At 42.7% G+C, this 13,484-nt stretch overlaps 1 protein-coding gene across 2 annotated transcripts; it reads left to right on the top strand.

Moving 5' to 3' along the window:
* The first annotated feature begins 282 nt into the window (after window positions 1-282).
* Smim43 (small integral membrane protein 43) lies at window positions 283-11,366 on the top strand. Of its 2 annotated transcripts, none has more exons than XM_037206551.1 (3): window positions 283-1,437; window positions 2,109-2,230; window positions 11,153-11,366. In XM_037206551.1, the coding sequence occupies exon 1, from the start codon at window positions 1,208-1,210 to the stop codon at window positions 1,397-1,399; it is 192 nt and encodes a 63-aa protein (XP_037062446.1). In that variant the 5' UTR covers window positions 283-1,207; the 3' UTR covers window positions 1,400-1,437; window positions 2,109-2,230; window positions 11,153-11,366. The 2 variants fall into 2 exon arrangements, with proteins under 2 accessions (XP_037062446.1, XP_037062445.1); XM_037206550.1 differs by lacking the exon at window positions 11,153-11,366 and adding an exon at window positions 6,230-7,313.
* Window positions 11,367-13,484: the final 2,118 nt, after the last annotated feature.

Raw genomic sequence — 13,484 nt, 5'->3', positions numbered from 1 at the left:
GCTGTTTTCAGTCACTGAGTTTTGGGGTATCTAGTTGCACAATATTATGATTTGGGTATAAAGTGTCCTTCAAAAATGTCCTGTGCTGAGGGAGTGGTCCTCAGCTGGTAGTGGCAATTGAGAGGTGACTGGATCATGAGGACACAAACTTCATCGATGGATGGATGAATCCATTGATAAACTCAGGCTAGAATGAGCTCTCAGGAAGTGGATTTGGTTAGAAACACTAAAACACGGGGCGTGGCTTTGAAGAGTGAGTGTTGTCCCTGGATCCTGCCACTTCTTCTTTTTCCTTGGCTATCTGATGGAGCAGCTTGTCCTGGGGCCCTTGCATGGTGCTTCCATTTTCACAGGCCTAAAAACAATGGACCCAGCTGACCAGGACCCAAACTCCTGAAATGATGATGCCGAATAACCCTGTCCTCCTCAAAGTGATTTCTCTTATGCATTCTGTGACTCGGACCAAAAACTGACGGGCATACTCAGTAACAAGGCACTTTGTTTCTGTCAAGCGTCACTATCTAGGGTACTGGTTCTTCCAAACACGTAGATGTTGGGGTGGGGTCTCACAGAAGACTTTTTGTTTCTCTTTTCACCAAAAGAAGTTGAATTTTAAACCAACAACAGAAAGCTTTTGTAAAATACGACATTTGAAATGCATTTTACTGTTAGTGTTTCTGTAAGGACCTATAATGCAGAGGAAAAAAATACAGTCTTGCATGGCCTCTGAAATTCTAACGTGCGAGGCAGCTTGAAGTGGAACTGTGGATGCATCCATAGTTCACCTCACAGCAAAGAGTATCTCCCAACCTTCCCATGGCACTTTCAGCCACCTTTAATTTTGTGTCTCTCTTTTGGAAAGGTGCGAGTAGAACACACTATGAAGGACATTAGTTATGAAGGGAGGGGGCAGGGGCTCCACTGGCTGTCTCCAATGGGAATCTTAAGAACACCTGCAGGGAGCCAGCTGCAGACACCCGGGGACACTGGGCGGTTTCTCGTGTCTCCACCCGCTGAAGTTCGCTCTGGAGAAGCTAGCTGGTATCTCCACGCAGAAGAAGCTCCGCGGCGCTCGCAGATCTACTCCAAGGGTCCCGGCGCGGAGCCGCGGAGGCCAGGCGGACCGTAGCGGAGCTGGGGACCCGGGGACGAGCTCGCCGAGCCTTTCCAGACAAACGCAGCGTGCACCTCCCGGGCAGCGCCCAGAATGGAGTGGGAGCTGAATCTGCTGCTCTACCTGGCGCTCTTCTTCTTCCTGCTTTTCCTGCTGTTTCTCCTGCTCTTCGTGGTCATCAAGCAGCTGAAGAACTCGGTGGCCAACACGGCCGGGACGCTGCAGCCCGGGCGCCTGTCACTGCACCGGGAGCCGTGGGGTTTCAATAACGAGCAAGCGGTGTGACCCAGCACTAAGCTGGTCTCAGTTCCGCCGGGATCCAGGTACACACCTCGGGAGCGGCGGCAGGGGGACACACTCTCTACTCCTCTTCGGTCTTCTCCGGACCCACTTAGGGCAGGGGACCGCGGGAACAGGAGTCTGACCCCAGAGCCAAGTTCTTCTAGAGCAAGTCTGATCCTGGGAGGGGAGACCCGCAGAGGTCAGTTTGGGGGCGAGAATGGTATGCACACCTGTGAACTCTTCCTCGCAGACCAATTGCATTTGTATCTAAGGGTGGAAAATTCTATTAGTCAACTCAGTTCAGCTACTTCCAACAAAATTATCTAAATTACTAAAGAGTGTGAGCTTTGCTTTGAGGGCAGTTTCAATGGTGGTGCCCAGGAGAAATGATTCAGTGACCTGTTTGGGGGCGGGAAGGTGGATTTCCTCCTATTTTTGATTGCTATTCCTAGTCTAGTCTGCGGGCTTGTCAAAGGTGGGTTTAGATCCTGAGACAGCAGAGGGTGATTATGAGAATGATTCCCTGGAAAATAACCTTTGGATGGAGGGCAGGCTAGCAGAAAGGAAGAGAGAGAGGCCTGTTTGTGGTTAATATATCAGACATCTTGGGAAAGACTGACCCTCAAGAGTAAAATCCACCTGTGCACTCTAAACAAGGTCAATGTTAGTTTGAGACATAATTTCATTCATCATATCTGATCGCTTTTCCTAGATCTACGTCATCGGGACCCAGGCTGGTGCCTTTGACTGGTGGCACCCAGGACCAAAGTCTGATCACAGCCTGGGAACCCCCGCAAAGCTGGACAGTGGGTGGCAGAATTCTTCTTGCAAAAGGTATGTTGGGGTTTCTCACTCTGGCTGAGTGTCTGAAGATGCAGGGCCTATCAAAGAGAAGTATCAGGATGCAAGAAACAGGTGCCTGGAAGGTGAGGGTTTTCTGCTCTGAATTGGAGAGCTTCCTCCAGAATCAAGAAGCCAAGGAAGGATATGTCTGAACCTTTGCAAAAGTCAAAGAGGAGATTGGGGCTTGTGGGAGTTAAAAAAGAAGCCAGGAACATTTGCAAATTTACTAATGACTCCCCTCTTTTTTGAAAATAGTACAGAGGTGCAAATATAATTTGTCTTCAGTCGGGAAGGTTTGGGGTTAATCTTCTCAGGATGGGACACACTATGCCATGGAAACACTAATTTTACACACACACACACACACACACACACACACACACACACACACACACAGTCTATGGAGAGTTAAAACCACTACATCAATTTTTGCCTAGGCTGCTAATACAGAAGCTACGCAGAAGAGAACAGTTGATAATTTAAAGGAAAGTGAAAACAGCCCCGTCTAAGTGGGTAACTACCAGAAATGATTTTGGCTGGAGACAATAAGTTGATTTCCTACATATTCTATGTCATTCTGACACAATAAAGCTAGTTTTAAATGAAGACAATGGTTTATTTTAGCTATTATTTCTTGGGTAAATTCTTGTCTCCTTATCACATCTTTATCAGAGGGATAGTGAGGCTTGATTTCCATTTCCAGCCTGAATTCCAAACTTAGCAGCCATGAATCTGCATTGTGATTTGAACAATAGTCCTCTAATTAGCTGACATCTATGCAGAGATGTTCTGTTACAGGGCTGCATGGTTAATCTGAACATGGACAATGAACGTGGGAGTGACTAATGAGCAATTATGGTTGTTTATAAGGACAGAAAATGATCATTTCATACTTTGTAAATAATCAGAATATAAATTGCTTTAACCACCAGTTTGGCTTCTTGATTTTGTAATCTTTTCACCCTGCTGACAGTCCCGGGGTCCAGGAGTGTAATCCACTGCAACTTTTCACTGACTGGAGAGAATAGAAAACTTGTCCTGGAACTTGCTTTGTAGACCAGGCTAGCCTTGAACTCACAGAGATCCCCATGGCTCTGACTCCCAAGTGCTGGGATTAAAGGCATGCGCCGCCGCCGCCTGGCTGAGTGGCCTCCTTTCTATTACCACTGCACTAAGTCATTTATGTAGCCCTGCCCAGGATATTTATTCTTCTCACCTGACTTTTACCTGGAACTTATTTCTAAAACAGGAGTTAAGATTCCTCACATCTGCCCTCAGAATGTGTTGGTGGCATCTTTTGCCCTGCCCTCTAGTTAGAAATTCTGCCTTTGAAAATTCAACATCTCTAGAAGAATTGCCTTTTCTAATTCTTTTATCCAATCACCATTTTCCAAGACCTAGCACAAAATTGATCTCCCAAAGTAGAGATACTTTCTGTTCATTAGTTTTCTTGGGTCAGAGTCTTGCTGTGTAGCCTGAGCTGGCTTGGACTTGCTTTGGAGGCCAGATTGACCTTGAACTTGTCATTCTATCCCTGACTCCCAATTCCAGTATTACAGGCATGTGCCACTATGCTTGGCTCAACAAAACCACATTTGAACTAGATCTAATGTGCTGGTATCCACAATACTTCTGCATGTATGGATTACTCAATTCATTGACCACACCCTTATCCTAATAACCCTGAATTCTACTATATGTATGAATAAGATAGGGTCTCACTATAAAGTCCAGGCTGCCCTGGAACACACCAGCTGCCTGGTTCATCCTCCTGATGAGGATGTACCTCCATGCCTGGCCAATAATATTTTGAAAGATGAGGTAAATATGAATTAGCACTAAAGCATTTGGTAAGTCAGGAACATTTAAAATAACTGCTCATTTTGTAAGTGTAATTTTATTATGCAATATTATTGTTTCCTTTTCAACAAAAAGACTTCACATAGGTTAGAAGACAAATTTACTATTTAGTAATTAGGTCTAAATTTTAGTTGTTTAAGATGACTTCACATCTTATTAGGACAATCTTGGTTGTTTGCTAATTTCCAAACTTATAATCACAATGAATCTACAATTCTGACTAGAGAAGGTCATTTTAAGTTGAATGAGAATGATGTCACATTCCCATTTGCAAAATCTAAAATGTCTGATAAAGTAGTTCCCCATGCCTGTGTGTCAATTGCAGGGCACAGGCGTGGCTGTGGGCCTGATGCCATCTGGTGCAGTCCTACAGCATGGGGGATTTGCCCAGAGTTCTCCCTGTGCACGGGCTTCTGGGGAGGAAAGGATTTGTTTTTGGTTCATTGCAGAGGTGGAAACTTGGAACAAGGTATGCAAAAAACACGCAGCACCCTATTTTTAATGTGACATTCTATGTTCCCAATTCTGCCTAGTTTCAGACTAAGTGTGCTAGAATTCAATTATAAATGATGAGAATTTTGAGCATTGTGAATGGTTAAGCCATTTAAGGATAGTGGGAAATGTCCTCCCCCCTCCCCTGCAAGTCATGATTTAGAGACTTTTAGAATTCTAGTTATACTAATGCAGAATGTAGAAAGTATCTGCAGAGTTCTATACTTTCAAAATAACTTGCAGATAGCCTGTGGTATTTGTACTTATCTAAACAGAGTCTGCAATTAAAGCTCTAAGATCTTTAGAATTAGTCAGGTATCTGTATTACATATAAGGGCAAGTTAAGTGGTAGGTGTACTACTGGGTTTTTGTTTTGTTTTTTGCTTGAATCAGTTATACAAATTCTTCAAATATTCAATTGTTATTTTGTTTCCATAAATAAATAAGGTCTCAGATTAAAAGCTAGTCTAGTTGTCTGAGTAGTGAGCATTTTACCAAATAAGAAGCTGGGAAATGAGAAAGGCACCCTATGTTTGGAAAGAAATCATAATGTGACAAACAAGGAAAAAGCTCCTCCTGGATCAAGCTAAAAATCCCTCCTGTGATCTGCAACAGCAGATTCTTTGGTTAAGGGCCCTGCTCACTTCTCCTGCTCTTGGCCTGTCTCACAAATCCAGAATAGGCAGATGGGCCCAAGTGAATAAGCTCTATACTCAACACTCAACCTTTGCTTTGTTGGCATTAATGTTCCAAAGTTACTGGAATTTATTGCATAGGTCCAGGCTCTTTAGACAAAATTGTTTTACTATAGGAAGAAATCTTACTCTCAGTTGAGAATCAGGATGGATTGTTATTTCAATGAAGTAGGAAGTTACTAAGCATGGACTTGAACCAATTAGGGGTCTTGTGGTTTCTCATGTTACAATACGAGGCAGTGATGGTTTTTCCAGGTTCTGATAAGGTCTCCATGGCTCCTCACAAGGAGAAGGAAGCCAGGAGGAATAGCAGAACATGACAGTCTGAATCCACATCTTTCTAAAGAGCTTCTCAGAAACACAGGCTAAAACTATGTCAATGGCCGCTGTCCTCTGTAGGGTTCTTCAATGATATAGTTGTTGCCTTTAACTAAAATCTGAACTCTCTAGATAAGAACAATGGGGGTGGATCTTGGGTGGACAACCAGAAGTCTATGCCTTGGTTACAAAGTACAGTTGTGCAGAAGCATAGTGTTCAAGAAAGGTGAAACTTATGGTTTCCTCCCTCCCATCTTTTGTGGGGTGAGAACGCACCTCCAGGTGATATGGCTGAGCAGAATGAAGATGTCTCCTTAGTTCTCAGGCAATGTTCGTCAGGTCTGGCTTCTCTCTGGGCAGCTAACTTCCCCTGCACCAGGAGTTTCTAAGCAAGTATCCTGGAAGCCTGCACATTTGTGTTTGTGTGTGTAGTGGGGTCTTCACGATCTCCTTGTGGAGCTTTGGTGTGGGATCAAAATGGGTTGTTTTTGTTTTTTTTGTTGTTTTTTTTTTTTCTTTTCTTTTCTTTTTTTTTTTTTTTTTGCTCCTTTTTGGTCTGCTCCATCATTTTCATGTTCATTAAATTTTGGTGGTAACCAAGTTTGTGTATTTGATCCCCATAAAGGCCATCCCTTTCATACACAGAAGAAGGCACTCTATGCTCAGAAACGCTACCTCTCTTCCTTCTGCGACTCCACTCTCAATCTAGGAATATCCTGGGAGATCGCCTCTTGAGCTGCTTCTACTCACAGCCTACGTACTGGCCAAGCAGAGGGAGAAGAAACACTTCCCACACCCAGAGCTGTGCAAAAGAACTTTCTGTGATATGGAACTGTTCTATATCTGTGATGCCCAATACGGCAACTACTAGTCACATGTGTCTAGTAAACACTGAGATATGGCTAGCAGGGTTTAAATTTTACTTAATTTCACCTGAGACAGCCACATGGGGATGGTGGCTTTTGTATGCACTGTTCATACCATTCTCTCTCTTGGGTGTGTTTTAGAGCTAGAGGAGGAGGTGGCAGCCAGCCACATGCTCCACATCCGTGGGCTTAACTGCTCCTCTTGCATTGAGTTTGTCTCCTTGAGGAAAAGGAAAATTAGTGTGTTGGAACTAAATCAAAAATGTTACCCTCTACCTATTGCATGTCTTCTTGAACCAAATGGGATGGGTTTTAGTGACATGCAACCCTGGGAAAAATGGCAGTGCTGATCCAGCACGTGCCCTTGACCCCCGGTCCATGCTCCCAACAGAGGTCATTTTGTCTTGTGCAGTGTGGCCCATTTTCGTTCACTTTTTAATATTGTAAATGCCAAATGATTATTTTGTGTATGTTTTTCAAAATGCCTAATGGTTTATATTTTTTAAGGTTGTGAAATAAAAAAATAATAATTACATGTAATTCAGTTTTTTTGTGTGTGATTTTAGTTACTCATTATTATCCAAACTGTTGTATTAAGTAGGGTATGGTTAATAAAGGAAAGAGATGTTGGTTTTTATATGATTTCCCTTTTAATGCACAAGTTTATATGTCAATGAATGTTACCTTTCAAAATCATTAAATGATTCTTCTGTTACATTTGAAGTTTGAGTAAAATATGTTGTCTCCAAGTTCCCTGTTTGGGCTGTTGTGTGGAGTTGTAGGAATTGTTAGAATGTCCCAGACATATTCTTCTAACAGACACGTGCTTTACAAATATTTTCTCCCACCTGTGGTTATATGGTTTTAGTTAGAAATATTTTAAAGGTGTATTTTTAATTTTGAAGTTTTTCATTTATTCACTTTTTGTTCATTGCTTTCTGTGTCCTCTTTAGGAGACAGTTGCCTACCCTCCCCTCTCCCAGGTTACCAAAAATATTCTGCTGTACTTTCTTCTATGCTAGAAGTATAGTTTTTTTTCTGTTTGCTTTGTTTGTGTTTTTTGGTTTTTTTTGAGACAGGGTTTCTCTGTGTAGCCCTGGCTGTCCTAGAACTTGCTTTGTAGACCAGGTTGGCCTCAAACTCATAGAGATCCATTTGCCTCTGCCTTCAAAGTGCTGGGGTGTAACTAGAGTTTTCCTGCCTTGCCCATAGTCAGGACAAATCTTTGTCACCCACCAGTCACACAGCCGCTCAGACCCAACCAAGCAAACACAGAGACTTATATTGCTTACAAACTGTATGGCCGTGGCAGGCTTCTTGCTAACTGTTCTTATAGCTTAAATCAATCCATTTCTATAAATCTATACCTTGCCACGTGGCTTGTGGCTTACTGGCGTCTTCACATGCCATTTGTCATGGCGGTAGCTGGCAATGACTTCTTCCACCTTCCTGTTCTTTCTTTTCTCCTCTCTGTTAGTCCCGCCTATACTTCCTGCCTAGCCACTGGCCAATCAGTGTTTTATTTATTGACCAATCAGAGTAATTTGACATACAGACCATCCCACAGCACTGGGGTTAAAGGCATACAGCACCACATTCAGCTTAAAAGTATAGTTTTAACTTTTACTGAGTCTATTATTCATCTTGAATTGAGTTGTGTCTATGGTAAGTGGTGAAGTATGATTTTCCATTTTCATATAAATAACCAGCTTTCCTCAAAATTTCCCCTTTTACATTTCTCTTCCTTCTTTCCTTCCCTCATTTCCTCTTCTTCCCCTCCCTTGTTCTATTGAACAAACTTTACTTTCCCCACTGAATCACTGTGTTGCCTTCATCAATATCCAATGAGTGAATAAGAGTGGATCTCTTACTGGATCTTTTCTGTTCCATGAGGCCCTCCCTCCAAATGCCAATGTCTTAGTCCCCTTAGTCTTACAATCCACTATAAATACCATGAATGGAATTATTATACAAGCTCTTAGTTACAGGCTTGAGGAACACACTAGGAAGCTTGAATACTTTGAGTTGAAATAGACACAGTATGAAAACTCCAGCCGGGCAGTGGTGGCACATGCCTTTAATTCCAGTGCTCAGGAGGCAGAGCCAGGCAGATCTCTGTGAGATTCAGGACAGCCACCAAAACAACATGAAAAAAACCCTGTTTTGAAAAAAAAAAAAAGAAAAAAGAAAAAGAAAATTGCAGTTAAGACTAGACTTCATTTCAATCCAAGTCCTGATCTGGGGTGTTTCTTGGTCAAGAAGGGTGCCTCACTATTGCCATGGCAAACAAGAAGTACCCCCTTTGCTGTCTGTACAGTTGGGGGCAAGGAGTTTCTAAGCCCTGAACTCAGATCTCAGTGATGGAAGTCACAGAGGCAGGAGTGTGAGTCAGCTGGTCACATCACATTCACAGTTGGGTGCTGCAGGCTGCAAATATATGAAATAGAGAATCAGCTGTATATATTAAAGCTATACCTAGAAGGTTCAAGGAATTCTTCTAGAGGAAAGTCAAATATCAAGAAATATTCGATGATATTCAGCTTTTAATATGTCAGCTGTCTTCTGCTATGAATTTCTTGTGTGCTCATATACTACTAGGCCTTAATGGCAAACAGTATAAGCTTCTCAGACCTACTGCTAAGCTTATACTGTTCGGAGCCTAGGAGACAGGCAGATATGTAGATGCATAACTTTGTGTCTTGTGCAAATGAAGCTCAGACCATCCCTTTCATTCAGGCCTAGTGGTATTCCAGAGCTATTGACTCAGGACAAAAGGGTTTTTGTGTAACCAGGTACAGTGAAGGTTGAGGCAGAATTCCTGGTTGGGGCAGAGTCCCTTGGCTGGAAAGAAGAAAACAAGGCAGAGTTTCTATAGATGGTAGGGTGAGAGTGGCTTGGGCCGAGGAGTAAGGAGCAAGGAAAAGTTTTTGCAGACTGTAGGTGGATTTGAATCAGGTCAGGAGAGGAGGAGAGGAAGGAAAGATGGAAGACAAAGGAACAGAGGATGAAGATGAGATTGATAGCAGAAGAGCTTACTTAGGGCTGTGAGAGGACAGAAAAAGAAGGGACAGAGAGGAACCGAGTGTCAGAATGGAACTGAAGCTATGTAGATAGAATTTTGTCTTAGATAAATAAAGTAGCCAATGATCTCAAGCGCCACTTGGAGATCATTGGCAGCAGTTAACTCTGCAAGCTCACACACAATTGAGCCTGTATGATAATGAGTATTCATAGACGGGTAATACCTGGGGGCACTCACCAATCTAAGACAGAGCGCCTGTGTGGCCTGGACAGGCGTCTCCATGACAGGTAAGGTGACCTGCTGACGTCCCATGCAACCTAAGTCAGAAGCTCATTTTTTAGTAAAAGGGGGACCTGTAGCCATCCCCCCCCTCCGTTTTGGGTAACTGTTGCCTTGCTTGCTGACCTTGACCTTGATATCCTCCCTATGCTAATTCCCTGCTGGGTTCCACCCTCCTGAATGCTTAAGGGAAGTTCCTTTTCTGTGTATCCTGCATAATGGGCATTAACAGCTTAGATGCAAGATTGTAAAACATCGGTAGCGAACTTCTGCTCTCCAGGGTTCTCCCATTGTGCTATAAGTCTGTATTTAAGACCTCCTCCCTCTTTCAATAAATGGCATTGGGCATTAAAAAAAAAAAAAAAAGAATATGAGGCCTCAAACTGGAAATCCTCTGCTTCTACCTCCGGAGTGGGGATTACAGATGCACATCCATATCCAAAGCACATGTGTCATTTTGGTTTAGGGACAGGTTCCTTCCTGTGTTGCTCAAGTTGCCTCAAGTTACATGGACACTGTGACTCACTAACTTGGGGTGTTGCATGAATCCTAAATGGTCTTATAATAAAAACCTGGAGCCAGATATTGGGATGAATGCTGAAGGATCAGAGAGACAAGCCACAGCCACTTCTCACCTCACCAACTCCTCAACCTATCCTGTCTCCACGAGTCCTCAGACTGAATGCTCCTGAGTCCTCAGCTGAAAGGCTTCTAGTTCCTGTCTTCTCACGCCTGATATGCCTTTCTCTGCTCAGCCATTTCACTTCCTATCTCAACCTTCCTAGTGCTGGGATTAATGGCATGTATGCTTCCCAAACACTAGGATTAAAGATGTGTGCCACCACTGCTTGGCTCTGTTTCTCTCCTATAACTGGATCAATCTCATGTAGTCCAGTGTGGCCTTGAACTCACAGAGATTCAGATAGATCTCTGCCTCCTGAGTGCTAGGATTAAAGGTGTGTGCCACCACTGCCTGACCTCTATGTTTAACTCTGTGGCTGGCTCTGTCCTTTGATCTTCAGGCAAGTTTTATTTCATAGATTACAAATGTTACCACAATGGGGCACATAGATGGTGTGATGTGTGTCCTGCTTTCTGTGTTAGTGCTGAGGACTTCCATTCTTCTCCAAGTTGACTATATTCAGACTTGATACTTTCCAATGTATTAGGAGGAGGATTCTGAAACTTTTTGCAACAATGAAATGGACAGTAGATACATGTGGGGACTTCCTATTTGCTTAGCTGTGAACTTAGGCCTCCTTCTGCCATATTATTCCTAATACTTCACTCTTGGGTGTCTTAAAACAGAATGAACTGAAATGCCATCGAGTTTGAACTTAGTTCTAAGCAACTTTCTTTCTCCTGGAATTTGTGAATACAGGCTGTAATCAGTTCTCCAGGAGAGAAGATCCTCATGGCTGATGCTGATGGAGCCACAGTTTCCAGATATTGAGAAACTAGAAAAGGGACTGAGTGATCTCCAGCCATGGCCTGTGAGTATAAGAACTCACTGCATGTGATAGCCAGGAGCACAGGGCTCAAAAGTGAAGTCAGAATTTACCTAAAGTTGAACTTTCTTTTTGTTTAGAGACAGGTTCTCACTATGTAGAGCAGGCTGGCCTTGAACCCACAGAGATCCACCTGCCTCTGCCTCCCAAGTGCTGGGATTAAAGGTGTGGGCTACCACACGCAGCAGAGTCCTCTTAATAAGCATGACTAGCTGTCTCCAAGCAATGCATGTTCTGAACCCCTCAATAGACTTTACAAATATTATAGTGTTATTTTTCAAAGTATTTCTAAAGGTGAGACATTTGCATTGAAAATGGATATATTGATGTGTGATACTTAAATATTAAAAGAATGATGGTGTTGCCTTTTCCTCAGGATCAAAAGGCCATCACTTGTGGGTCTCAAGCTCATCTGGAGAAAGAATTGAATACTCAGGTGATGCTTTTTCCGAGGTGACATGGACAGTAGCTTGTTAACCTTTAACCCCCTTTTACAAACACATGCACATCTGAGAAGAAATGACTTCCTGTGTCTTCTCTCAAAATGAGCTTCCCTTAAACTTCATTGAATTTATGGAAGATTAGCATAAGTGTACACAGGACATGTGAGGTCTTACTTTACGATGTAAGTGTTCTCAGATTTGTTTCTAAGATACAGAGATGATCATTTGATCAAGACAGCCGTTTCTAAAGAAAAATTAATTTTTTAAATTTCTCTCTCTTAGTGTGTGTGTGTGTGTGCGTGTGTGTGTGTGTGTGTGTGTTGTGTGTGTGTGTGTGTGTGTAGGCACCCACAAAGGCTAGAAGAGAATATCAGATCCCCCGGAGCTTGTGAGCTGCCCAAGTTGCTGGGATCTGAACTTAGGTCCTACAGAAGAACAGTGTATGCTCTTAGGCACTGAGTCATCCCTCTAGCTCTGTGTCTGTTTTTAACCTGCCCGATTGCCCTCAGTATTACCCATACTGGCACACATCAGTGACCCCTGTGTTGAGCACCCTGATACAAAATCCAAAATTTTGAAGACCAACATGATGCCATAAAAGGAAATGTGTCCCATATGTAGAATACCGTAAAATAACCTTCTGTATATCCACCTAATGTAGAAATGAAACATGAATTTTATAGTTAGACTTTCCCTTTCCCCTAACTGTCTCATGTGTATGTGTGTGTGTGTATGTGTGTGTATTTGTGTGTGCATGTATAAAATATATTAAATTATGAAAAAAGTACAAACTGTGAAATATTCCTAGTCCCAAGAGTTTATGATAAACTCTATTCAGAGTCCATTTTGAGTTTTGTTCAGAGTTTAAATATCTTTTCATGTTCCTAAAGAAACCATTTAACTGAAGATTGTCAGGCTCATGACAATTCCTTCCAGAAAGATACATGTCACCAAAGACTGCAGGTGGAGGCTGCTCTTTTATAGATCATACTAAAAAAGCCAGAGCGACTCATAGGACAAAAAATTTCAGTGAGAAACTGTGTGTATGTGTTAGAAGTCACAGTCAGGGTTTTCTCTTTACAATGGAGATCTTGAGTGTTCAGTAATGGTCATGTTCGCAGTGGTTCTTCACCGAGAGTAGAGAAGAGCTAGTGTCAGTGTGTGGCCGAATTACCTGGGGAGGGATTTATAGTGTGTAACTGTAGGCCAGTCCATCACTGAGTCAGACTCTAGGATGAGACCAGGGCCTGCCTTTGCAGCAGGTCACAGGTCACTTTGGTGCTCATTACTTCTATAACTATTAAAATAAAATTGAATGTCTCCCTCTATGATTCTGAAATGAGGTAGGAGGAGAGTTTAAACTCTATCAAGACACAGACAGCAAAGTTGCAAACTCTCAACAAGGGTGGAAACCAGACCCTCCTTTGTTGAAGGGCAAGGCAGCAGACTTCCCTGGGAAGCAGAGAGACAGCTCTTGCAGCTGGAAGGGGACTAAGCATGAGTTTCCCTAGATACCCATTTTTTTTTAAAAATAAACTTTTCACAATTTTTTAAATCTTTATTTTATGTATATGAACATTCTGCCTGTGTGCATGTCTATGTACTGCATGCATGGCTAGCTCTTACAAAAGAGTGTACTAGATCCCTGGAGCTGGAGTTGCAGATATTTGTGAACCACAATGTGGTTCTGGGAACCGAACCAATGACCTCTGCTAAAACAGCCAGTGCTCTTAAACACTGAGCCATCTCTCCAGCTCCAAAA

This window comes from Peromyscus leucopus, chromosome 6 (assembly GCF_004664715.2).
Source record: "Peromyscus leucopus breed LL Stock chromosome 6, UCI_PerLeu_2.1, whole genome shotgun sequence".
NCBI lineage: Eukaryota > Metazoa > Chordata > Mammalia > Rodentia > Cricetidae > Peromyscus > Peromyscus leucopus.
Note: the sequence above shows the minus strand (reverse complement) of the source record. Positions and strands in the feature narration are given on the sequence as shown.